Source organism: Hyaena hyaena, unplaced genomic scaffold (assembly GCF_003009895.1).
Source record: "Hyaena hyaena isolate Hyena2069 unplaced genomic scaffold, ASM300989v1 scaffold_241, whole genome shotgun sequence".
Taxonomy (NCBI): domain Eukaryota; kingdom Metazoa; phylum Chordata; class Mammalia; order Carnivora; family Hyaenidae; genus Hyaena; species Hyaena hyaena.
Window position 1 is genome coordinate 986,147 of NW_024080875.1, and position 27,287 is coordinate 1,013,433.

At 39.7% G+C, this 27,287-nt stretch overlaps 1 protein-coding gene across 1 annotated transcript in view; it reads left to right on the forward strand.

The window, feature by feature from the left end:
- Nucleotides 1-3,093: 3,093 nt before the first annotated feature.
- The window catches only part of ANKRD55 (ankyrin repeat domain 55), an 88,148-nt gene continuing 63,954 nt past the window's right edge, over nucleotides 3,094-27,287 (forward strand). Inside the window, exons 1-2 of the mRNA XM_039244532.1 lie at nucleotides 3,094-3,151; nucleotides 26,711-26,833. Of these exons, the coding sequence (XP_039100463.1) occupies nucleotides 3,094-3,151; nucleotides 26,711-26,833 (181 nt within the window). The remainder of the gene's footprint in view (nucleotides 3,152-26,710; nucleotides 26,834-27,287) is intronic.

Consider the following 27,287-nt stretch of genomic DNA (forward strand, 5'->3'; position numbering starts at 1 on the left):
GCTAATGCAAAAACAACAACAACAACAACAACAACAACATTGGGAAATTTAAGAGACTTACCTATCGAGCACATTTTTCATAATGATTTATAAGAAATAGTTTCTGCCTGTGTTTTAAATAAAAAGAACACAGGGCATCTTGGGGAGAGGGGCTGATATGGGAAAGGTAAATGAGTAGTGATATTGTCACAGGGAATTGAGACCAGACAATGTGTTTAATGGAAAATAAATGATGAGGCAGTGAGCAGCTATGAGAAGGAAGAGATAAGAAAGAAACTTTTCTATCGAAGTGCTTGGGTGGCTCAGTCAGTTAAGTGTCCAACTCTTGATTTCAGCTCAGGTCATGATCTCACAGTTCGTGGGATTGAGCCTTGTGTAATGACTCCGTGCTTACTTGGGATTCTCTTACTCCCTCTGTCTGCTTCTCCCCCTGCCCCTGTGTTATCTCTCAAAAATAAATAAATAAACATTTTTTTTTTACAAATATTTTATTGTCAAATTAGTTTCTACATAACACTCAGTGTTCATCCCCAAAGTGCCCTCCTCCATGCCCATCCCCCCCTCCCCCCCACATCCATCAGTCCTCAGTTTTTGTCAGCATTCAAGAGTCTCTCATGGTTTGCCTCTCTCCCTTTCCCCCACCATTTCCGCCCTTCTTCTCCCCCTTGTTCCTCCGTCAAGTTCCTCCTAATCCTCCTATACGTGCAAACATGGTATTTGTCCTTCTCTGCCTGACTTATTTCGCTCAGCATAACACCCTCAAGGTCCATCCATGTTGCTACACATGGCCAGATTTCATTGTTTCTCATTGCCATGTAGTATTCCATGGTATAGATAAACCACATCTTCTTGATCCATTCATCTGTTGATGGACACTTAGGCTCTTTCCATGTTTTAACTATTGTGGAGAGTGCTGCTATGAACATTGGGGTACATGTGCTCCTATGCCTCAGCATTTCTGTATCCCTTGGGTAAATTCCTAGCAGTGCTATTGCTGGGTCATAAGGGAGTTCTATTGTTAGTTTCCTGAGGAACCTCCACACTGTTTTCCAGAGGGGCTGTACCAGTCTACATTCCCACCAACAGTGTAGGAGGGTGCCCGTTTCTCCACATCCTCGCCAGCATCTAGCGTTCTCTGATTTGCTCATTTTAGCCACTCTGACTGGCGTGAGGTGGTATCTCAGTGTGGTTTTGATTTGTATTTCCCTGATGAGGAGGGATGCTGAGCATCGTTTCATGTGTCTGTTGGCCATCTGGATGTCCTCTTTGGAGAAGTGTCTGTTCATGTCTTCTGCCCAATAAATAAACATTTTAAAAAGAAACAAAAAGAAAGAAACTTTTTAATCAAAAGCTGATATCATAAATTATATCAGTCCTTATCAAAACAAACTGTGGTCATATATGAAGAAAAATGGCTTCTATTTTCATTTCCACATTCACACAAGGTTAAAAAGAAAACAGTACCATTTTAAACAGCATTGATGAGAGCATCTGTTATATGACTGTGTCACTTCCCCCAAAATCTGATTGAGTGCAGAGCTTTGTTAGTTTGCTTTGAATTATATCAAATTGATAATGACAAATATAAAATAACAGACATTTAGTATAATATGACTAAAAATACAAAGGTAGATGGAATTAGCAACCTACTACTTTAATTGAAATCCCCTGAAATCCCCTGAAGTAATGGTTTGTTGTGTATCTTTTTATATCTTCCTTGATGTTCCCTAGAACATATATATTTACATATACAGTGGGTAGTTATTGTATTTATAAAAATGTGAACACATCTGGCCATGTGTAGCAACATAGATGGACCTTGAGGGTGTTATGCTGAGCGAAATAAGTCAGGCAGAGAAGAACAGATACCATATGTTTGCATGTATAGGAGGATTAGGAGGAACTTAACAGAAGACCACAGAGGAGAAGAAGGGGAAAAATAGTAGGGAGAGGGAGGGAGGCAAACCATGAGAGACTCTTGAATGCTGAGAACAAACTGAGGGTTGATGGGGGAGCAGGGAGAGGAGAAGGGGGGTGATGGGCATGGAGGAGGGCACTTGTTGGGATGAGCACTGGGTGTTATATGGAAACCAACTTGACAACAAACTATTTAAAAAAAGAAAAAAGACAAAGAAAAAAATGTGAACAAATGAAACATATTACCTTTTTCCTCATTTTATAATGGATTAGAGACCTCATACCAGATGAATATATAGAGAGATTTTTCTCACATTTTTATATCTAGAGTATGAATTTACAGCCATTCAACTATTCCTCAAATGATGTATATTCTGGTATTTTCAAGGTTTTTTCTACCACATACAATACTACACTGAACACCCTTGTGATTGCAGACTGTTTTAATTTTACTGTCATGGATATATGAGACTTGAAATCTCACCTTAAATGCCACTTGCTTCCCTTTATCCTCCCTGTCATTTGGAGAACGAAGCCGAAAAGAGACTGCAGATGAGCTATGAAAGCCGATAACCACTCCATACAGCACATGGCCAGCAGCTTCCTGCTACACTATTTACATCCTATTCCATTGAGATGGCACTCTCCGCTCACATGACCCAAATGCAGCTCTCACTCCACCAAGAACACAGCTGAATCCAACTGCATTGGCAGCTCTGCACATGCTCCGTCTGGCCCTGTGAATCCTCACTCACCCATTGAGATTTCTTTTGGTTTAAAGCAACATTCCAGCTGCTGAAGCTCCGTTGACCTCCAGTGTTTTCCTGGCTCAGATTCAAGGCAGGTGGCTCCCTGCAAATAATATTTTTTTAGAGTTTGAGCTTTTTTGTTTTTTTTCCTGGGGGCTGGAAGGTGTATAATAATTACGCACAAGCATAGCTGATGAATGAAGCCAGAAGAAGTAACTCTTTTCCTGGCAGGTATCACAAGAATAACATTTACCTACTTCCATCATTTGCCTCAACAACAACCTGCAGCTGTAATGCACATTTAATTCTCAAACAGGGGTCTTGGTGAGTGATGCTGTATCTGACTGATGTGTTGACTGTAACATGTGAAATGGTGTTTTTTTTTTTTCTCTAGAAACCTGGATGCTTTTTGCCATTCTGATGGTAAATGATGAGACAGGCAACCATGGATTTCAGCACTCCATCTGTGTTTGATCAGCAAAAAGGTAAAAATGCTGCTCTAATACCTCCTTTGGTTCTTCCTATCTTTAGTTCAGTGGTAGGGATTCTGTGATTCTAAGGGGAAAAGAGTAATGTGTGTGTGTGTGTGTGTGTGTGTGTGTGTGTGTGTATAATATGAAAAGAGGATTTCATACAGAAAACAAACCTGTTCTAAATGTTCGCTTATTTGATAAGCATTTGGAAGGGAAAAATTAGCTTATGGTCTGTTTGTCTTGTTAAAGTATTCCTATCTACAAATTTTAGAAATTGGGTTTCAAGCACAACCAGCTATTTCAGATACGATCTTCTTTATTCTCATTAGTTTTTTTTTCAAATCTTTAAAAAATATAGTAACTAATATAAAAAGAATAAATCACATGTCTCTTTTCACACTATTAACTCAATATCTCATTGCTACAATTTCATAAATACTTTTTTATTTCCTTTTAGGAATAGATGTTACCTAGATTTATACTATAGTTGATAGAATGTCTCAGCCGGAGCTGTGGTGTGACTTATCACTATGTTATTTGTAATGACAGGATATATCTTTCCTACTCATAATTTACAGAGTGGAGGTCATTTTCCACATGAAAAATTTGCTTTGGAACCAGCCCATCCTCATGAAAAGCATGTATTCAGCCATAGTTTGTGTGTATACATTTTGCGTATGAACTGTATACACATATATAATACCTTTGTGTAATTATGCATCTTTTTCTCTGTATGCACAGGAAATTTCCACTCTGTAAATGTAATAAATATTTTTTAGAATATCTTTAAAATATATCTGATATCTAAACCACTTTCTGTAGTCTGTGAATATTCTTCAGGACCCTAAAGTCCTTTGGTCATTTGCTAGTGTTGGCTCCAACATGAAAGGTGATTTGTAAAAGCCTCAGTAAGAAAAGTCATTCCTTCTTTCTTTTTCCCTTTTCCTGCTGTAGGCCATAGTGTGTTTACTACCCTTCAAGCTGTATCTGATTTCATGGGTGAATTATTTTAGCTCAGTGCTTTCTCAAATACTAGATTTATTTCTGGATCTCTGAGTAACTGTATGTACGATTGTATATATAAAGGGAGAGAGATCTCCACTTCTTAACTCATTTTGAATTGCATGTGTGTGTCCCTTCAGAATATGCTGGTTCACACTGCGTTTGATGATGAACACCATAGGGAAAGTGATTGTTAAAGCTGTGCCTACCTCCAACCCCACCCCTTGGTACATTTTGCATCACTGAAGACCATCAGCAAAAGTGAAAGTCTGCCTAAATCCAAAGACCTCACACTGGCTAAAAAATGACATTGTTATGCTATGCAATCCAAGGAGGAACACAATGAGTTTATTTTTTTAGACTAATCTAAGGAAGCTGGAATTGACTGTGAGAAGGTAGCCCTTCATAATGAATTCCTCTGTTCCAGTGTCGTGTCCCCTTATAGGCCTGAGCCCAAAGCAGAGTTAACTAGTTAACATATTAATTTGTCAAATTTATTTTCCTATATCACCTTTCATGTGAGCAGTTCATAGCATTTCCTCCACCCCACATCTGACCCTCCCTCATGGAAGTTCACCTTCTCACTGCCGTCTCTAGCTCTATTTTTCAGTTCTTTCTTTCTAGAGGTGCTAAGGTGTGGTCGAAATAGCATAGGTTGGAATGGCAGATCTATTTCTTAGCTGTGTGACCTTAGAAAGTTACCTAACCTCTCTGGGCCTTATTTTCCTCAGCAATAAAATGGAGGAAATAATGTTTGCCTAGCAAGGTTGTTTTGAGAAAATAAAATAATATATAAAGAGCACCAGTCACATTGCCTAATGTGCCATAAGTACTTTAAAATTGTGGCTGCTTTTGTTATTCCTGTTTTAATTGCTACCTTGGACTGTGAGTTCCTCAAATGTGAAAGGCTCTTCCCTTCTCTATCTCCAGCTTGAATTTAGCAGTCCTCGGAACAAACAAGAGCTTAGGTAATACTAGTTGACTAGAAAACATTAATTTTTTTTTTTCAGAACTCCAGGGTACCAGTTAGAGCAATCTCCTAGCATAATAATTAATTAAATGATACCTGAGTAGTTCTATTATCACATTAACCTTTCCACCCCCTTAAAAGCATGAAATGCCATAATAGTTTAGACCATTATATGGCTTTTAAATGCCAATATGGTATTGTTGGGCAAACCACGGCAGAATGATTTTCTCTCCAAAAGTTGAACATGAGCTTTATTCCAGGGCTTTCCATGAATTCTGAATAGTTGGGGAATCAAAATTCTAGTAGCCACTGGCTTTCTGTGGAGATGTTGAGAAAAGAAATGATACCTGAAAGGATCTCAAAAGTCATGTAATCCACCGGTTCTCAAACTCAGCCACACATAAGAATCACATGAACAGCTTTCGAAATTGCTGATGCCTAGATCTCCAGTATAACTGGTGTGGAGGGAGGCCTGACTAAAGCTCCCCAGGAAGATCTCACGAACAATAAGGAATGAGAACAATTCATCCAACCCATCCCCCTAACATCTCAGATGGGAAGAGTGAAGCACAGAGAGGTGAAAAGATGGGGCCTGTTTGTACTAATAACACCCAGCTAGTGAGTAACATAGGGGCCTGAGACTCAGGTATTCTCTATTCAGACAATGGAACAATGAGAAACTTGTGTTCATGGGTGGTCTCTGGCCACTGTAGCTACTATGGAATGGTGGTAAGGCTCAAGCAGCTCTGGTTTATGGTTTCCCAGGGAATGGTTAGCATTGTGCACTTGAAAAAAATATGACACAGAATGACCTTCAGGGCTTGAATGATGTGGATGTGTTAAGTCGGAATCCCTACAGTGGCATTTTTTAGATTTCTCTTTAGTAGAGGTATCAAGGCATCCTTATGCCAGGCGCTCAGGGACACATGGTGCTTGCTCATATTCTGTTTCAGTTTTCTTCCCATTTGCATGAACCTGGGCAAACCAATCTCCTTGTCTGTGAAATGTGCAGGGTTGCTGGGCGGCTTCAACACCCAGTTATCTGACTGGCCACGAGAACGAGAGCCGTGTTTCTGGCTTGTTTTCTGAAATGGTGACGCAGGAAGCCTGGGTCTTCAGAGCTCTCCACTCCAGCTTTGTGCTTTTTGCTTTCACCATAGCAACACTGTTTCTGGTCCCACATGCTCCTCCTGGCTGTGTTCCCTCTCAGAGCCCACACGCAGCAAAGGACCTGTAGTAAAATCATTTACTACAGCACACAAAGGTTTCTACTGCAGTGGAGATATTATATAATGGAAGATACTTGCATTTTAATCTCTGTCTCTAATTGTGGAAAGAAAAGGTTCGCTCTACCCAAAAGAGGAACCTTAAGGCCTCAGAGAGGATGGGAGCTAGTTGAGTGGTCCCAAGGGTCTCGCCCACACCCCGCCCTGCCCAGGGTCTGGACAGAAATGTGTGTCATGAGCAGTGTGTTTGTGGGCACCTGAGAGGAGTGCAGCCCACCTGGCAGGCTGTTTACTGGTAGAGTTGTTGAAAGAATAAGAGGAGAGCCAAGCCCTCCAGTGCAGATTGAATCACTGCAGTAGTGTCCTACGGCTACATGCCGATGTACCATAAACTGGGTGCTTAAAACAACAGAAATGTTTTGTGTCACACTTCTGGAGGCCAGAAGTATGAAATCAGAATGCTGGCACCTAATCCTTCTGGGCTTTGCAGGGAAGAATCCTTCCTTGCCTCTTCTAGCTGGTTGTGGCCTCCACTCACTCTGTGCCCCAGTCTTCACACTGCCTTGTCCTCTGTGTGCATCTCTTTTGTGTGTGTCTGTCCCAGAAATCCCTGTGCCTCTCTCTCATAGTTACAATGCATGGAGTACCCACATAATCCAGGGTGAACCTCTACTCTCAACATCCTTTAACTTGATGGTCACACCTTTTGACATATAAGGTGATCTCCACCCTTTTGGTATACATAGGCTCCAGGGATTTACAACATGGCTGTATCTTCAGGGCCACCATTCAGCCTGTTACATGGCATGAACAGATATCAAATCTCAGGTCCCTCATTAGAAAAAGTATTGTAACTGGAGTTTTGGAAAACCCCATTCTTATTGAAGCTAGAGGGAAATTTGGCCTTTGGAAGGCAAGATGGAAAGGTCATCTATTTGGTGCAGACTCTGTGCAGGCACTTTACATGGATTACATTTGATGAGAACAAATGCTATTGACCACTTAGCAAAGCCGGCTCCGTGCCATGGACTGTAATAGACTAGCTCATTTGATCCTCACATCTGTCTCACTCTCATATTCCCCCCTTATACCAGTGAGGGAATTTTAAAACATTATGACTGACCCAAGGTTACCATCTATGAAATGGCAATGCTGAGATTCAAGCTGCTTGACTTCAAAACCCATGTTTTATCTACAACAGTAATCTTCCTTCAGAAACCATAAATTTTAATGAAAAAGTAAGAGATTAGTGAAAATTCAAATTAATGGGGCACCTAGGTGGCTTAGTCAGTTAAGCATCTGGCTCTTGACTTCAGCTCAGGTCATGATCTCACAGTTCATGGGTTCCAGCCCCACATTGGGCTCTGCACTGACAGTGTGGATCCTGCCGGGGATTCTCTCTCTCTCCCTCTCTCTCTCTGCCCCTTCCCAGCTTATGTGCTCTCTCTCTCAAAATAAGTAAATAAACTTTAAAAATTCAAATTAATGAAGTGTGTATTTTAACAATCAAGCTGTTCTTCCACTATGTTGTGGATTTTTAAAGCTCCCACACACAGATGTGAGGGCTTTAATTTCCAACATTTCATCCAAAATGGGAGCACTAAACATAAGGAATTTAGAATGTAACAAATTTGCACTTTGCTGAAAAAGCAAAAATGAAAATTCTGCATGACAACCAGATGCTTCCAAAGGAAGAATAAGCACATTTTTAAAGAGGTTTGGGAAAAGAGCAGAGAAAGGCAGGCAAAGGAGACAAGACAGAGAGGGGATGATTTGGGCTCAATTGATGATCTTAGGGCCAAACACCTAAGTGGGTACCTAGAATGAAACCCAGGAACACTGAGGAGAATTCTGTGATTAATTTTCAGATTAATCATCCAGATAAAGGAAGATTAGCTGGCAAATCACCAATCCACAGGCTTAGAAGCAGACTACTGTTGCCTCTGGGAAATGCTTAGCCTTCTCCCTTATTTGGTGCAGAAAGAGGAGCAGAGGGAAAAAGAGATGAGAGAATTCTTTTTCCGGCCTTATTGCCCACTCAAGACCAAATTTTCTGGAGGCCTGCCCCTCACCCTTCTCTGCCTCGTTGCTGTCTATTTGGCACAGGAAACTTCCTCAGTCATCCAGCTCCTGGGAAATGTTGTGACAGACCCATTCACTCCTGGCTCCTCTTGTGAGCCTAGCGAGAGGGGAGCCCTTGACTAATCTTACCCAAACAATTACCATTCACAGCCTTAGAGAGCCACAAAAATGCAAGTGATTCAGTGGGTTGGGGATTAGGAGAGTGGTATCCTTGTCAGTATTCTCTACCACAGGACAGCCCTACTGTCCTGGAGAATGGGGCCTCTTTGCCCTAGTATACATCCCAAGAGGGAGGATCCAGGAGTGGGAGCCAGGGGGAATGAAGATACACTGGTCCCTCAGGTCTCCTGCATCAACGCTGATGTTGATGCCCCACAGCTTAGCCAGATCAACTTCAGGAGGCAAACTCTGTTTTCGGCAGCTAGTCCGAAAGTCAGCTGGGTCACCACATTGAGCTTTTCCTACCATCTCTGTCCATTAACTCCACATTTCCTTAGCAATTATTAAGCAACTGTGTTGGGTAATGATATTCAGTATTTTCTCTTTGATGCAACTATTTGGATGCAAGGATATTTTAGTGGAATCTGAGAGAAAATTTACTAAACATTTTTATTTACTATTTTATTTACTATTTTTATTACCCAACAAATATGAAACAAACATATTACCCATCCCCAAATATGAAACAAGGTGAGAAGAGGGTCTAGAGGGTCTTACATGCAAGACTGGTGTAAAAGATGACTAGGGATATATCCCATCTTGCAGAAAGACCCCATCGAAACACGAGTCACGTTTAGCACTAGTAACTATCAGGAAGGAAGCCTGTCAATCAGTCAGTGCAAAATGTTTGCTGATTCTGAGACTCAATGTGTATATGTTTATATATGCATGTGTGTGTGTGTGTGTACTTTTACCTAATCTGTCTGCATTCTGATTTAGTCTAGTGAGCTAGTAACATCTTCCATCGCATTTATGCCAGTACTTGATCCAGTCTAGGATGAGATATTATATTTAGTTGTCATATATCTTTATTCTCCTTTCTTCTGGAATGTTTCTGCACACTTTCTATGTCTTTTATGGCACTGACATTTTGAAATTACAGTCTCTCTCTGTCTCTTTTAATACCGAGTTCCTCCTTTCGGGTTTGTCTGTTGCTCCTTCATGACTAGATTTAGACTATGTGCATTCCCAGCTAGAGTACCACGTGGGTGATGTCTTCATCTCAGGTTATCACAATATCATTTAAGTCTTTTCAAATGGTAATTTGAGGTGAACCGTGTTGCATTATTAGATATCAACCAGTTCTTACAATGTTTTTTTAACATACTGTTTTTTTCTTATTGTAAAATTAATACCACCTTTTTCAAAATAGTCAAGCAATACAAAAAGGATTTGAGCATAGAAAGTGTATACGAGTGTTATATCACTAGCAAACGTCTCTGTTCTTCAGTATGTGAGCCCAGCCTGTCCCCAGCTTCTCAGCCACCAAGATGGACTCATAGTAACTCCCTCCATGCCAGGGCTGGGGAGTAGATTTCAAAGGGAGATAGAGGAGATCAGGCCAAGAATATTAACCAGTATCCCTAATCAGAAGAAGAGCAGTAACTGGTTTATTAACCAGCTCCCACATGCCAGGCACTGTGCTAAACTTGTCACTCCTATTATGTCACTTGATCCTCAACACAGCCTATGAGATATGTTCTATCTCTAGTCTGTCTGAGGTCACATGACTTGTCTAAGGCCACACAGGACAAGGGCAAAACTCTAGCTTCTGACATCCAAGCCTTCCTCACGCTCCCCTTCACTGTGAAGTTATACTTTGTGGGTTCTGATAACCAACCCCATCTACCCTTTTGTGACTCCTACCACAAGAAGGAAAAGAAAGGTAATGGCCCCTCAAGCAGGGCTGCTGGGAGCTGACAGCCACTGAGGTGGCTCTCCAGCCTGAACTTCCAGTTGCAATGAACTCGGCCCGGTGGGATTTACTCTCTGTGACAGCCTGACCTCTTCCAGGACAGTAATAGACCAGTCTCCATGGCAGCCTTCCTTTGGAGGAGAGAAGGGCACCAGCATCCTAGGAGGAGGGGTCAGTGGCTAAAAGGTTGGGGTTACACCAGAATGTGACCTAATGTGATAGCAGCTGGGTATCTGCAAAGTCAGGGCTTGGGTTCCATCACAGAAGCCTCAGAAGCCAGGTTCTTTATCATATTCCCTATTCAGCACATTTATTACATGCAGCAACCTGTTGATGTTTCTCCAAAAGACAGTTCAGGGAGACCAGCCCTATAAACAAGTGACACATAAACAGCATTTGACAAAAAGAAAAAAAGAATTATTTTAACATTGCTATCCTATGCTATGATAATAACCTTGAGACCATTTCTTTGTTCTCTAACTTACCACAGTAAATCAAAAGAAAGTCTCTGGTTTTGGGGCGCCTGGGTGGCTTAGTCGATTAAGCGTCCGACTTTCGCTTAGGTCATGATCTCGTGGTTCGTGGGTTCGAGCCCCGCGTCGGGCTCTGTGCTGACTGCCAGCTCAGAGCCTGGAGCCTGTTTCAGAGTCTGTGACTCCCTCTCTCTCTGACCCTCCCCTGCTCACGCTGTCTCTCTCTCTCTCTCTCTCCTAGAAATAAATAAAACATTAAAAAATTTAAAAAAAAAAAAGAAAGTCTCTGGTTTTATTTTTTTTAAGTTTATTATTTATTTTGAGAGAGCAGAGGAGGGGGAGGAAGAGTGGTAGAAAGAGAGAGACTCCCAAACAGGCTTCATATTGTCAACGCAGAGCTCAGATCTCAGTAACCATGAGATCATGACCTGAACCGAAATCAAGAGTTGGACGCTTGACTGAACCACCCGGGTGCCCCCAGTCTGCTGTTTAAAAAAAAAAAAAATCTTATTTTTAAGAAATGTGAAAGGGACACCTGAAATTCATCTGAATTAACACTTTTATCCTTCTGATTACTTAGTGCTATTCAAAAATGGTGTTCTAGAGTTTTGGCCACAAGTTGGCTAATTCAGCCTGACCCCCGAATATAGAGAGGAGTAGAGATAAGCTCACAGGCATCTGGTTTCAGGTAGTCAGAGCAGAAACCAATTCCAGGATGGATCCTGGAAGTGTTTTGGCTGAGAATAGTAGTACTTTTGGAACCTCAGTGAGTGTGTAATCTAACTCCTTCACTTTTTGTATATGAAGACTGAGACATAGAGGTATTGATGGGGATACAGTTATTATTATTACAGTTATTAATGGCCATTGGAGCCAAACTGAACAGTTCAAGGCCATTGCCACCACTTACTGTGTGACCCAGCTGTTTAACATCTCTACAGCTCACTTTCCTGTCTTATAAACTAAGATGAAGCTACTACAGAGGATTACCTATATAGATTGAATTAATGAATCTGTACAAAGCACCTCCAACCATGCCTAGCTCACAGTAATCATTCAGTGAGTGCTAGTGTTAGTTATAGGACTGTTATAAAGATGATTACAAGGATTGTTATAAAGATTTAATGAAGTAATACATACAAAGCAAGTGGAACTATGCATGGCCCAGAGTAATCACTCTGTGAGTGCTAATGGTTCTTGATAGATGACTCACATAAGATCACATGGACAACTGGTCTTCCCAGGTCAAGAGAACATCTTACCCTTCAGGTTGACTACTCCTTGGTAATGAATATGTGGCATAGCACCACTGTTTTTTGTGGAAACTGGAAGAGACAGGATTTTCTTGGGCAGAAAAACCAAGAAGGAAATGAATTCTCCAGGAAAGCTCACATAACTTGGAATACTTCTACTTTCCCTGTCCTCTGTTTCTGGTGTTATATCTCTAAGACTTGCCTTCCAGATAAAACTCTTCTCTTTGCTCAAAAGCCTTTCAGCTTTCACTCATGCTGGTGCCAGGCATTTTCTGGGCTTTCTGCGTGGTTCTAGAAAATCTATCTGGTTTTGAGGCAGAGCTTCATTTGTTTAATTCAATAGTTTCATAATGTTTTGCCCTATGATACAGCAAAATTCCCTTGGTATTCTTCTTTTTTTCAATTTTATTGGATATTCTTACTCATTTTTTGTTGCCTTTTAAAAAATATTTATTTATTTATTTATTGAGAGAGCTGGGGGCAGGGAGAGTGGGATAGAGAGAATCGCAAGCTGGCTCCCTGTTGTCAGCACACAGCCAGATGCAGGGCTGGATCTCATGAACCGTGAGATCATGACATGAGCCATAATCGAGAGTTGGACACTTAACTGACTGAGCCACCCAGGTGCTCCTTTGTGTCTTTTATTGTTTTTGCATTTGGAAATATTACATTCATACATGTTCAAGGTGTAAAACAATATCCAGTGAGTTATCTCCCACCCCTGCCAAACTCTTTAGCCATCCAATTTGCCTTGCTGGAAGCAAATCAATGTAAGCAGTTTCTTATGTATTCTTCCAGAGAGAGTCTATGTATACATAAGCAAATAGTTAAAGGTATTTTTTTTTTCTTCTTTAAAGCATAAACTTAATCCATTTGTTTTCACAAATGAAAAGTAGTAGTATTTCCCTGAACCCACCCTCTAAAAACCTATTGAAACTTTAAAAAAAAATTTTGGAGTTTATTTATTTATTTTGAGAGAGACAGAGACAGTACAATTGGGGGAGGGGCTTAGAGAGAGAGAGAGAAAGAGAATCCCAAGCAGACTGCCACACTACCAGCACAGAGCCTGATGCGGGGCTCAAACCCACAAAGCCGTAAGATCATGACCTGAACCGAAACTAAGAGTTGGATGCTTAACTGACTGAGACACCCAGGTATCCCCAAAAAACTATTGAAACTTTTACTGAAATGACTTTAAACTTACAAATGAATCTGTGTAATAATTAAAATTTATTATACTATTTATTGTCCTTTCTGGGAATATGGCATGTATCTCCATCAATTCAACTCTTCTGTTATATCACTCAACAAAATTCTATAGTTTCCCTCAATTAGCTTCTGAATATTTACTCCTGGGCACTTTTTGTTTTCAGTGTAATGAGTTATTTTCAGTGTAAGGAGGAGTGATTTTCCTGGTTATATTATTACAAATAACTAGCTATGTATTTATTTTAAAATCGGACGTACTTAATCAACTTATTACTTCTGTTGTTGTGTCGTTAATTTTCTTGTGCCATCCTGTGCAGAGGATGAAACATGATGGACTGTTTTCAAATCCTGCTCTGCCACTTAACACCTTTGCAACTGTGGGGAAATTATTAAACTTCTCTATGCTTCAATTTCCTCATCTGTAAATTGGGATAAAGATACTATCTCCTTCATAGAATTGTTGAAGCAAATAAATAGCTGAATTCAAATGAAACTCTTAGGACAGTAGGGGTGCCTGGGTGGCTCAGTCGGTTAAGCGTCTGACCTCAGCTCAGCTCATGATCTTGCAGTTCATGGTTTTAGCACCGCGTCACACTCTGTACTGACAGCTCAGAGCCTGGAGCCTGCTTTGGATTCTGTCTCTCTTTCTCCCTGCCCCTCCCTCCCTCACTCATTCTCTCTCAGTCTCTCTCTCAAAATTAAATAAACATTTAAATATTTTTTAAAAAAAGAAACTCTTAGAACAATACATGGAACATTAGTCATTTGTAAAAGTTAGCTACTACTAAAATTATGATTATTTTGTTCTCCCTTTGTGACTATTGTATCTTTTTTTGTTTCATACTTTTTGCATTAGGTAAAATTTGTCTTCTTTCTTCTCTGTTGTGAGATTTGGAGTTGATTCAAAATAAATGTACTTAATTTAGAATGTAAAGTTTTACTCTTAGATATTAAGCATTTTTTTAGCAACAGATATCAAATTTTATCGAATGCCTTTCTATTCTTTCCTCACATTATCATGTATTTCCTTTTTGTTCTAGTGGTGTGATACATTTTATTAATTGACAACAAAAATCAAAACATCTTTATAAGTGATAAACTGATCGTGGTGTATTATTCTTTAAATATCCAGTTGAATTTGATTTGGTAGAATTTAAAACCTAGAATTATGTACTCACAAATTAAATTATTCTGTAGGTACCTCTGTGTGTATGTGTGTGTGTGTGTGTGTGTGTGTGTGTTTTACAAGTTTATGCTGGCCTTAAAAAATAAATTAGGGCGGTACCTGGCTGGTCCAGTTGACAGAGCATCCAACTCTTGATCTTGGGGTTGTAAGTTTGAGCCCCATGTTGAGTGTAGAGACTACTTAAAAATTAAATGTTTCTAAAAAAAGAAAATAAATTAGACAACTTTCCGTCACTTTTCTGTGTTTCACTATGAGAATTATTTGTTCCTTTGTCATATTTATCTTAATACATTTAAAAAATTCAGTCAACCTCACTTTAAATCTTTACACTATTGCCACTAACTTTAGTTCTCTCCCTGGTGTACAAACAACTCTTTATAGATAACATTTCCAATTTTCAGCAAATGTGTAAGTTGTATTTTTGCTACAAATGAATATAAACTCCAGAAGGGTGATATCTGTCAGGCAGAATGCTGAGCCACACAGCTTGTGTAGCAGAGTGGAGAGCCAGGCACAGGCTCTGTTAGAGAGAATGGGATGTGGAATGACCATCCAGCACCAAAGAAAGGTCACAAGTTCACTCAAATATGTGAGAGCTTTGCCTCCTAAGTGTAAAAGGACAGTTATATACAATAGTGCACATGGGTCAGAGGGTGGAATCTGAGGCCTGACAGTCTGAAGCCTTTTCTGAGTTTCACCAGCTACCTATGTGACTTTGGGTAAATACCTTTCCTGCCCTATGCCTTGGTTTCTCCATCTGTAAAACGGGAATAATTTGTAGTACGTAGTTCATACGGTGAAAATTAAATTAACTGATTTACAGAAAGGTTTTAGTACAGTGCCTGGTGCATAATAAGCATGATGTTGCTATTAACTATCATTATGATTGTTCTTCAGACAGTGACAGAGACATGAAGAGCACAGTGACAGTGGATACTGTCATAGTAACTGGAGACATCGTTGTGCTGTAGAAGTGATCGTATAATAGTTTTCACTAACTCTACAGTTGTTCTAAGTTTTTCAATTCCTTCCAATAAGCTACCAAAAATTCTAGAATTCAAAACTCTGCTAGAAACATAAAAAAAATCTAAGAACCTTGGCTACAAACCGACCACAGGACTCTATGGAATGTGCCTGAGGTGCACTTTGGCTATCTCCCCAAGTCCATGTGTGCACCACTGCAGAGAAGGCAGTTCTGAGGTCCTGCTTTCCAAGCCACAGTTCCAGTGAAAGGAAGGTAGGAAGAGCCTCCTGTAAGGAGCCAATAAGGATTTAGTATACGATAAGGTTGCCATTACAAATTAGCAAGGAAATGGAAAATTATCCAATAATTGACTATTTGGGAAAAACATTGTAGCATATAAAAATAAGGTTTATAGGGGCGCCTGGGTGGCTTAGTCGGTTGAGCGTCCGACTTTCGCTTAGGTCATGATCTCGCGGTTCGTGGGTTCGAGCCCCGCGTCGGGCTCTGTGCTGACTGCCAGCTCAGAGCCTGGAGCCTGTTTCAGTCTGTGACTCCCTCTCTCTCTGACCCTCCCCTGCTCGCGCTGTCTCTCTCTCTCTCTCTCCTAGAAATAAATAAAAATAAATAAATAAATAAAATAAAATAAAATAACAGTCCCATTGCTTTAAAAAAAAAATAAATAAGGTTTATAAATTCCATATTAATTATAGTTAAGTGTTAACTGTTAACATATAAATAAGTCTAAGGTCCCACAACTTCTGACCTCTTGAATCATGAAAGCGATGAAATTAATTTTTAAAATGCAATATCCATGAATTTTTTTTTTGTTTTGTTTTTTTTTTATTTATTTCTAGGAGAGAGAGAGACAGCGTGAGCAGGGGAGGGTCAGAGAGAGAGGGAGTCACAGACCGAAACAGGCTCCAGGCTCCGAGCCGGCAGTCAGCACAGAGCCCGACGCGGGGCTCGAACCCACGAACCGCGAGATCATGACCCAAGCGAAAGTCGGACGCCCAACCGACCAAGCCACCCAGGCGCCCCAATATCCATGAATTTTGAAGATGTATTTTTCAAAAACCAACAAAGCACCTGAGAACTTAAGTGGCAAACAGGGAAAACTGAAGCATAGATAAAAGGTGAAAAGCTAGTGTCCTTACTCTATATAAATATATTGCAAATTAATTAGATAAAGATAAATGTCTTTAAATAATAAGATTTAAGGACACCGTTAAATAATTCATAAAGTGACCATAAACATATCAAAAAAAACTTTTCTCTCAGGAAAAACAAATTGCCATTGAAAATTATATATTATTTTCCATATTTCACGTCAATATTCATTTTTAAAAAATAATAACGTACACTATCATTAGGAAAGATGAAGTGGTGTGCTCTCAAGCCCTGCTTGCAGAGAGTATGTTGGTTTAACCTTTCTGGAGGTCAGTTTAATAGAGTCAAATGAATTGACTCCCATGTTCACTTCTAGGAATATGTCCACAGAAAATAAGCAAAAATGTGGAAAAAGATATATATGCAAGAATATTATGGCATTATTTAGAATAGCTACAAAACTTAGGATTCTCCAAAAAGAAAATAATTTAAATGTCCTATAATAAGAAAAGGATCAAAATAATTATGCTGAGTTCAGTCAATGGGATTTATGCCACATTATATAAGTAACATTTTAAAATCTTAACCTTAGTACATGGGAAAACAGTTATGATCAATATTAAATGAAAATGGGCAAAAATAAAAATTACATGTATAGCATAATCTCAATTTGTAATGAATAAATAGATACGTGTAACTGCAGCACTATGCTCAGAACTGTTAGTCATTGATTTTTACAATATTAAAATATCTCTATACCCTCTGATCAATAGGGACCATCCATCCCTCTGTACCAGTTATTCCCCAGGAACATATACACATTACCCACAATTTAGCAGCTGAAAAGTTATAGATCCCACTGCAGCTGTTAGGCCTGCTTCCATTCTGATAGAGGCTCTGATAAGCCAGTTGTTAGATCCTCTTAATATAGACCTCTTAAAATAGACCCTTGACCTGGTCCCTTATTGCAGAAGGGGAAATTGGGGTGGGGAGGGGGAGACAGAGATTCACTTAGTAAATAAACAACAAAACGTGCCTACTGTTAGCCAAACTCACACTATCTTAGAAAATCTTTTAGTCATTTTTTTCAGGTTCTATCATTGTTTGTATTCCAACCATGGGAAGATCACAGTGTGAGAGATTAACGATTTGCATCGCTAGCTTGATTAGCTAGTTCTGTCCTGCCAGCAGCCACAGGCGTGAAGTCACTGTCCTAATCTCTGAGGCTTAGTACCTCAGGGTGCTGTAATACCTTCTAGGACTTTGTCCCTTCTGGGTTTTTTTGCCTCCTGGCCTCACAGTTTTTTGCTTTGCTTGCTCCTCAGGAACCTGCTTTCTTATTTATATAGCCTGTGAGTTGGGTTACCACTCATTTTCAGTCATACCCATTTTGAGTGCAGAATGAGGAGCAAGAGACAGTTGAGATTTTGAAGGAGAAGATGGAAAGAGCAGAGGCTCACAAGTGCTCATTCTGAAGCAACCAGATCCTTCTGCTCCTGCTAGTGTTTCTCCATACTCCCTCATTACATTATACAGGCTGGTAGAGGAACAGAGGCTCCAGGAAGGAAGAGGTGGGAAGGAAACCCATTGTGCCACATAAATCAACCACATACAACACATCGATAGCTTAACAGTGATTATCTCTGAGGATGTATTTTCTTCTTTTTATCTGTATTTCTTTAATTTTTATAAAGCATTAGAATATTATAAATAAAATAACACAAAATCATAGATCAGTTGAATCAAAATATCTGGGGATAGCATTTGGACATCAATTTTTTTAAGCTCCTGAGGTGACTCTAATGTTTAGCCAGTGTTGAGATCCAGGGATATAGTCAATCTCTCATTTTACAAAACAGGCAGCTGAACCCAGATAGGTTCACAGTAACACTCTTGGCTAATATGCTCATTGTTCAAAAAGAAGATTGTTTATGAGACTCAGATTTAAATGGGAAGTCAAATCTCTTAGTTACTGAGAAGTCATTTCTGTTGCTACTCAGAACTGCTACTTAGATCTCATAATATTAAATGTGTAAAACTCTGATAATCCAGCGTAAACCAGCCTTACTTTAAGCATATATCCATAATATATGATAGTTGATGGAAGCTGTTAATTCAACTCCACTTAAAATCATAGGGGAAAGCCTTCTAAAATTGTTTAAAGGAGCAGAAGACTCCTTCTTCCACCACTTTTCCTAACTCTCATCCCAAGAATTATGAAAAATGAGACTTCAATTCTTATATCCACTCTCTTCAACTTGCCAATTGGAAAAGAATATGCTGGGGCACCTGGGTGGCTCAGTTGGTTAAGTGTCTGACTTCGGCTCAGGTCACAATCTCATGGTTCGTGGGTTCAGACCCCGTGTTGGGCTCTGTGCAGACAGCTCAGAGCCTGGAGCCTGCCTCAGATTCTGTGTCTCCCTCTCTCTCTGTCTCTCCCCCACTCACACTCTGTCTCTCTCTCAAGAATAAATAAACATTAAAAAAAAATTTAAAGAAAGAAAAGAATATGCTAATGCAATCAATAAACACATAATTATCAAATATCTACAATATATCCAACACTATTCCAGCTTCTACTATCTAATGTTAGAGGTTTTTTTCCTGTAATAAAGGCAAAACTATACTGCCAAAATTCTAGTCCAATCATATGAAGAGTGATTATTCACTAGGTTTGGCTTTATTCTCTGCCTTTTATAACATAGCAGTGAAACCATATAGAAAGCATAGACATCTTTCAAAACACATGAGACAGCTGTTCAGGAACTTACTGTCAGTCTGTGACTATGGGCAGAAAGCAGGTATAGACATTTTCAGGGTCAGTGCAAATTTAAAGAAAATTTAAATAAGTAAGAGTTCATATCCAGTCTGGGAATTAATGATTGATAAAGAGGCAAAAAGCAAAGTCAGGACAACAACAAGGACAGCCATGGAAGGCCAGATGACAGCATGTGTCTGCAACAAGGCTCCAGGAGCAACGCAAAGCAAAGGGACTACAGAGTGACGGACTTGTTCAATCTCTGACACAGGACCAAACTAAATTTGTTTTCTTAAACTGTTTTCAGAAGATCAAGGCACCAGGAACATATTTTACATGGCCACAGTAGAGGGCCACTTGGAAGATGTCTTTTAGAAGACCCAAGGAAGACTTCCTTCTCCAAACCCTTTCCAGCTCAGTAGTCATTATGCATCAACAATAGGTGATTTGTTATTTGGCTCTCCACAGATGTAAGAAAGACATATAGAACCTCAATCATGAAAGGAACCATAGAGGTCACCCTTCTATTCAGCACAGGTATCTAATCAACAGCATCCCGAGCTATATTGCTTGGAGCCCACTTAAACATGGGGAGTGATTAGAAGCACACTAGCTTGCAAGATAAGCTCTTATAGTTTTGAATAGCTCTAGTTATTTAAAGTCTCAATTAGTTTAATTTCTACCCAACCGGGAACGACCCACCACTCGTTCTCCCTCTGCATCTACAGAAAACAAATATAAATCCTCTTCCAGTTTTCCAGTATTGGAAGACAGTGGTAGTGTCTTCTTCCAGATAACAAGCCCTGCCTTTTTACTCTATTCCTCACCTCCCAGAGTCCCCGGGTAAAATGACAAATAGTTGATGTAGACTCCTTCCATTTTTTTTGAAAATGAAAAAGGTAGGTTGAGTGGTATATCTGATCCAGGAAAGAGTTAGGGAGATTGGAGGAAGGGTGGTTGAAACAACATTTGGCTTCCTTTGCAATTTCCAAAGGCCAACTAAGCTAGCACAGTCCATAAAATTCATTTAAAATTTATACCTTCCTAATTGCCAGAGAATTTATTGACAAAATATTTTAACATCAAGATGTCCACAAGACTCCAATGGCTGAGGAAACCAATTGAAAATGCATGCTAACGCACTCAATCCATCCATTTATTGCACATGTACTCAAAGTACTATGCACTGAAAATTGAGATCTCACTTCTTAAGAATTAGTATTATTAAATGATGAGAACAAACTGAGGACCAAGGCGGGTGGGGGAGGGGGATAGGTGGGTGATGGGCATGGAGGAGGGCACTTGTTGGGATGAGCACTGGGTGTTATATGTAAACCAACTTGACAATAAACTATTTAAGGAAGAAAAAAGAATTAGTATTATTAAAATGAAGGTTCCTTCTATGAAAATACATTCTAGAGAGGCATCATTACTGAAGTTCAACACAGACATGCTTCTTAAAATAGCAAATTCCATTTCCAACACCCCCCCCCCCCCCCAGGTCTAGTAGAGATGCCAACTGTGGAATAGCATTCACAGGTCAGGAGAAGCATCCCGAGGAACACAGTGCTGCTGAGATTCAAAGAAACACAACATGTGCTACGTCACAAGTCCAGTTATTAAGAAAGGTCTGATTATGGCCAGATATTTACCCTTGAGATAATATTGTTGCAAGACTTCTCCGCACAGAATGAAATCTCTTTTTCCACTCCCAGGGCATGAAAAGTTGCTTTGAGTACTTATTCTCTCAGCTGGCATATGCAGAAAGCTTGGAGCTATTTTTCTCTTTAAAATGTTAAAAAGAAACTCTTTTTCCTCCTCCCATATGACTGGTACTTTTAAAAAATTCTTAAAATCTTCAGCCAATACACCCTGAGGGACTGGAGGAAAAAACAACAGAAACAGCAAAATGTTTTAGCTCACAAGATCTCTGTAGCCTGCTCAGCAATGCATAAGGTGTCATTAAGGACAAAAAAGACAGAGAGTCCTATCTACACCAAAGAAGTAATATTAATAATAATTGACACGGTCTGAATGCTTACTCTATGCAGGTGTTGCTCTAAGCACCTTTATATGGATTAACTCATTTAGCTCTCCAAACAGTCCTACCAGGTAATTAGTATTCTTATCCCATTTGACATGGGAAGAATAGGAACAGAGAGGTTAAGCAATCCACCCAAGGTCACAGAGCCAGCAGGTAAGCGGCAGTGCCAGGGTTCAAACTCTGGAAGTTGGGTCTGTGCCCTTACAGTTTTTCTACATTGCCTCCAAGTATGTATACAGTGTGTCACATAATATATATGATCAGTTGTATGAAATTACTTTTGTTTCAATGCCATTTATCAGTGACTTTAAACTTGTTTCTGTCCTGCCAAGACTTCCAGACTGGCTTTTAATTCCTTCCAGCAGAACTGGCACCATCCTGGTTCAGGGACCAGGTCAAGGCCCACAGAGACTCTTCATCACCAGTGGGTGGCAATATTGTCACATGGAGCCCTCAGGGTACAATGGTAGACCTGGCATCATTCCTAAAATTAGAAAGGCCTCACCACCTTATGGATAAGTCATTCCAGGCAGCTCCCAAAATGCAATTTCTCTACTATCCCTGAAACACCCAGGATAATCCTGCAGGAGGAGGGAGGATCTGAATTAGGAGAATGCCCAGTAAACTATTCATATAAGTGATTCTTCTTCCACCTTGCCATATCCCTGGTATATCTCTGTTGTCAATTGCACTCATGTCTTCCCACTAGGGTGTGACTTTCTTAAACACAGAGACTCTACAACCTTTGTCGCAACAATTTCACCAGCCTAGGGTAGATGTTGAGTAAATGGATGAATGATTAAACTTCGGTTCCTCACAGGCAATCAGTTCCACTGCAAGGAACAGTCTAATAAAGATGTGCAAAGTCCTCTGTTGTTAGCCAAAATTAATCCAGACTTCATGGTGATTCTAGGGTGGGTGATCCAAGGATCTTCAGAATAGAATGAACTAAAGAAAGCCTCTCAAGACCATTCTGCTCTGGACTCTTGAAACTGCATTACCTAGTCTATCTCCACATTGACTTGACTTGTTAAGCAGAACAAGTGTCAAGCTGACCTCTGGGTAAATTTCTAGAAAATAGGCCAGTAACTGATGCAGGCAATGGCTTTCCCAAGAAACTCCACAATAATAACTCAAGGACAGAACTATTGTGAGAAGTTGTAGGAAAGGGGCCTACATTTGTGTGAAACCTGAGAAATTCTGAGGAAGTTCCTCTAATCCCACACATTTCTAGTAGCCTGTCATATGTCTGAAATCCCACTATTAAAGAGATAGACACAAGAGATTAGGTAGACAATTTATGATACCTCCAGAAAACTTTCAGGGTTTTTAACCATGAAAAATTAGGGAAATAGATGATTATAAGAATGCCTATCCTTCCAATTTTTAGGTAAAAATTAATACAATTTTAAAATATGTATCCATTTTTTTTTTAAGTTTATAGAGAGAGAGAGAGAGAGCACAAGCAGGGGAAGGGCAGAGAGAGAGAACAAGAATCCTAAGCAGGATCCACACTGCCAGTATAGAGCCCGATGTGGTGCCCAAACTCACAAACTATGATATCATGACCTGAGCCAAATTCAGACACTTAACCAACTGAGTCACCCAGGCACTCCTATACCTGTGTTTTTAATCGGTACCCCTATACCCGTGTTTTTAATCTAGGGCTTTTGTAAAGGTCAGAATTAGAAAATTTTTCTTTTTCAGAACTTTGTCGAATATCCAGGACTTGTTTTCTCAGTTATAGACATACTAGGCTCTATTTACCCATTTAGTAGTATCACATTATTAAAATATTTTTTAACGTTTGTTTATATTTGAGAGAGAGACCGGATGAGCAGGCGAGTGGGAGAGGGGCAGAGAGACAGAATCCAAAGCAGGCTGTGAGCTGCCAGCTGTCAGCACAGAGCCCAACACAGAGCTCGAATTCATAAGCAGTGAGATCATGACCTGAGCCAAAGTCGGATGCTTAACCGATTGAGCCATCCAGGTGCCCCAGTAGTAGCACATTAATGTAAACTCAGCATTTAAGGAAAAATCTTGGTTTACTTCAATGATTTCTAAAAATACAAATTCATCATAGAGAATTTGGAAAATATAAAAGTTCTAAAGAACATCCAAGAGATGATCTCTGTTAACTTTTGGATGTATGTTCTTTTAATCTTCCATATTTCATGTTTACACATATACATCAATAACATTTTTATAAAACATAATCTACATCTATTCACATGCTTATTTCTTCCTATTTGCCTCTTTTCCATTTTATCTACTTTCAACCTATCCCCCCTCTGTGTGAATTCTGGAATTTCTCTCAGGGAGTCCCAAACAGCCACAATGACCTTATTAAAGAAAAACAAAGTTGGAGATTTCAACACTTTCAGACTTCAAAATATACTACAAATCTATAGTAATCAAAACCTATAGTACTGACAAAGTTAGGCATATAGATCTATGGAACAGAACTGTGAGTCTAAAACTAATCCCATACATATAAATCAACTGATAGACCTCAACATGACACTGACCAGTTAAGAACAGAAAAGCTTATCATCTCCTTCAATCTGTTTACTAAACGATTATTAGTAAACTAAAGTTCCAGCTAAAGTTTCTACTAGTTAGTCACACTGTTCATTCCTACAAAGCAAACTGTGAAGCTAAAACCCTAAGTTCTTTACTGATGTGCCACTGCTAAAACCTTTTAGCTGTTAGAACTCTATCAGTGATTAAAAGGAAAAACAAATACACAGACTATGCAAACTGACACAAAAGGAATTTATTGGTACATTTAAATTTAATGGTAGGGACTTGAAGTGTGGCTTGATTCAGGAGTTCAAATGATGTCTCCAGGTCTCAATTATTTCCCTCTTTTTGTCATACTCTGCTTTGCTCCTTGTGTTTTCTTTATTCTTTCTTTATTTCTTTCTTTATTCTTAGACAGTTTCTACACCCAGAAGATGCCTCCCAGTCTCTCCCAAGTTCATGAGTAGTGGAATAAAGTAACAGTATTGCTCCCAGCAATTCTGATCAAAGTTTATTGCCAATCACGGTCTCTGATTGTGGCCAGAATAATGCTGGGGCTGAGTGGCTTATTTCCAGGCTACATGTTCTGCCCCTGACCAGGGCTGTTGTCAATTCCACTGAATCAGCTAAAGTGGAGAAGAGCTGGTCCCTAAAGAATGCTCAGATTACTGTCACCTGTGTGGTGAGGTGGTTTTGAGCAACAATAACTGTGAGTTCAGCCACCTTTAATAAATCCAACTGGGTGTTTTAAAACTAGGATACCTTGCCCTCTGTTTATCTCTATTAAATAGAATCTTATTAGAATCCTCTTGGAAAGTTATTTGAGGGAATTCTAATTCTATCAAGCAGTGAATTCCTCGTTTCTCTCAACTCTATATGCTCAACAGTGTGATGAATGTACCTTACAGGTTTGATTGCACTCAGTATTGAACAGATTATAATCATGTTGTATGTGTCCCATAAACATATTGTTTATATCGTACAAACACCAAAATCTTCTTTCTGAGGTGACATTACCAGCATCTTTGGATGTGGTCATATAACCAGATACCAGGCCCATCTTTGTCCTTAAATGTGAGACCTATTTTAGGGCCCAAAGATATCATCAACCTTTAAAAAAATTCTAGACTGCTAGGAGGACTTCTGGCAGAGTGAATGTTCTATGCAATATACAGATTCTTTATATAGCCATCATCAAAAAAAGGCCTTCTTCTCTATGTGTTCCACATTTCTCATATTTCCTAAACACACACACACACACACACAAAATAACAGAAGTAGTAGCAAAGTATATATAGTGTCTACTACATGCTAATCTATGTTCTAAAAGCACATAGGATTAAATATTAATTCATTTATTCCAGAAAACAACTCTATGACATAGGTGATTGTTGTAATTGTCGTCATCATCATCATCATCATCTCCATTTTAGAAACAAGGAAACAGGCCCAGAGAGGGTAATTTCTCAAATTCACAGAGCTAGTTAGTATAGACCAGCACTTGAATGCAAGCTATGTGGCTCCAGAGTCCTTATGACAGAGGGGACATCTCTCACCTCTTATTTCCAGCGCCTAGGCAAATGCACAGGTGACCCTGCTTTGAAAACATCACCAGCAACAACAAATTTACTGTAGATGTATTAGGGAACCACTCACTTTACAAAGCAGCTTGTTGTCGTAAGTGAACCATTTTCAATAACAAGCTCCATCTGGGACAGGTTAACTGGTTAAAAAAAATCACTAATCACTTCCCAGAAGTATGGGTCAGAGAAAGTCTGCCAATAGATTAGGATCACTGCCAACTAAATACATATTAGAAGTGTAAAGTGTTTCTGGTGTAATGTCCATATTTATAGAAAATATGCAATTTTAAAAACTTTTCTTACACACGCATATTTTCTCTGAATAATGACTATGTATGGGGGGAAATTGTAAAAGTTCTCTGCACAGCACCTCACTAAAGCTCCCAGCCCTTACTGTACTCCCCTAGGGTCATCTGACCCTCAGTTCTGTTGTCAACTTTGGCAGTACTATTAGCTGGTTCAACTGGTTCAATCTTACACAAAGGTAGAGTACAGGTGGCTACCAAATTCAAAGGAGTTGCATACAGGTCTCTTCTTTCTGGAAACAGCATGTCATGTAACCCCAGCTGATTCAAATAAAGGAGTTTCATGAAGAAACTACATACAGACGTGGCAGGGTAGGGAGAATGGTGTTTATTACTAAAGGGAACCCAGTAAGAGCTGGTTCTGGGGAGGAGGAAGTTCCTGGTGGGAGTGCAGCAGCTACAATTAGACATTACACCAGGTAAAGGCAGAAAGAAATTCCCTACCTCTTTCTCTTCTCCCTACCAGTCTCTTGCCAGTGTCTCCTGTGGGCAAGCCAGAGAGGGAGGGTTCCTGGGTGACTTAGTCAGCAAGTGTCAGCCCTTGGAGAACACAGCTGGGGGGAATAGAGTGGAGCATATGATAGAAGTACAGAAAATAATACAATATCTCTGTGAGAGGTGGGTAAACTGAGTCATTGAGTTTAACAAGTTTAACATGTTTCAGATCAAAGAGGGGAACCTAGAACCAACTTGAGGGTCCTATTTTCCTCTCTAGTCTCATTGATTTTGAGAAGCCTGAAGGCCTAAAAAGAGTCAAAATCTCAGAGGACATCTAATCCCTCAGACTTTTTCCCAATATATGGTGATGTTACAACATGACCCACAGGGGTCCACCTTTCTTCAGAAGCATTGAAGGTACTTGTGAGGAGGATGACTCAGCCTCCTGCCTGGATTCATTATGTGTGATGTTGTGGATGTTGTTATTCTTTCAGTGAATACACACTAAGTGTATCTCTTTTTGATTCATGAAGGTGATTCATCTGAGGAAGTTGACCTGACCATGGTTTATCAGGCGGCTTCTAATGGAGATGTTAATGCTCTGACTTCAGTAATTCGGGAAGACCCATCTATCCTAGAATGCTGTGACAGTGAAGGTGAGCTATTTATGCATTTTTGAATCCTGCAGAATGTTCTCCATTCTTTTAGAGATGGTCTTCAGAGGTGAGCAGTGTTAATAAAATTACATCTAATAGGACATTTGATACTGGAGAGACAAGGAGTATCCTGCCTGTGGCTACAGGTCCCTTAGTAGTTCTTTAAATGATGGTCTTGGATGCATATCTTCCCATTGTTTCTTTTACACTGCTTTGTGTAATGAATCCAGTTGGTTCAGATTTATTTTCAACTTCTTTATATGAATGACTAAAGGACATAGGCCAAGTAGTTAAAAAGAGGAATATGGAAAGAGGGCTATTTTTGGTAGCACTGGATGTTGGGAAAGTATGACTATTCAGGCCAGAAGCAAAGACCCACTTCTCAGAAGATGGAGTAGATATACTTTTTTCTCTATTCCTCCTGCTAAATATAACTAAAAATTCTGGATGTTGT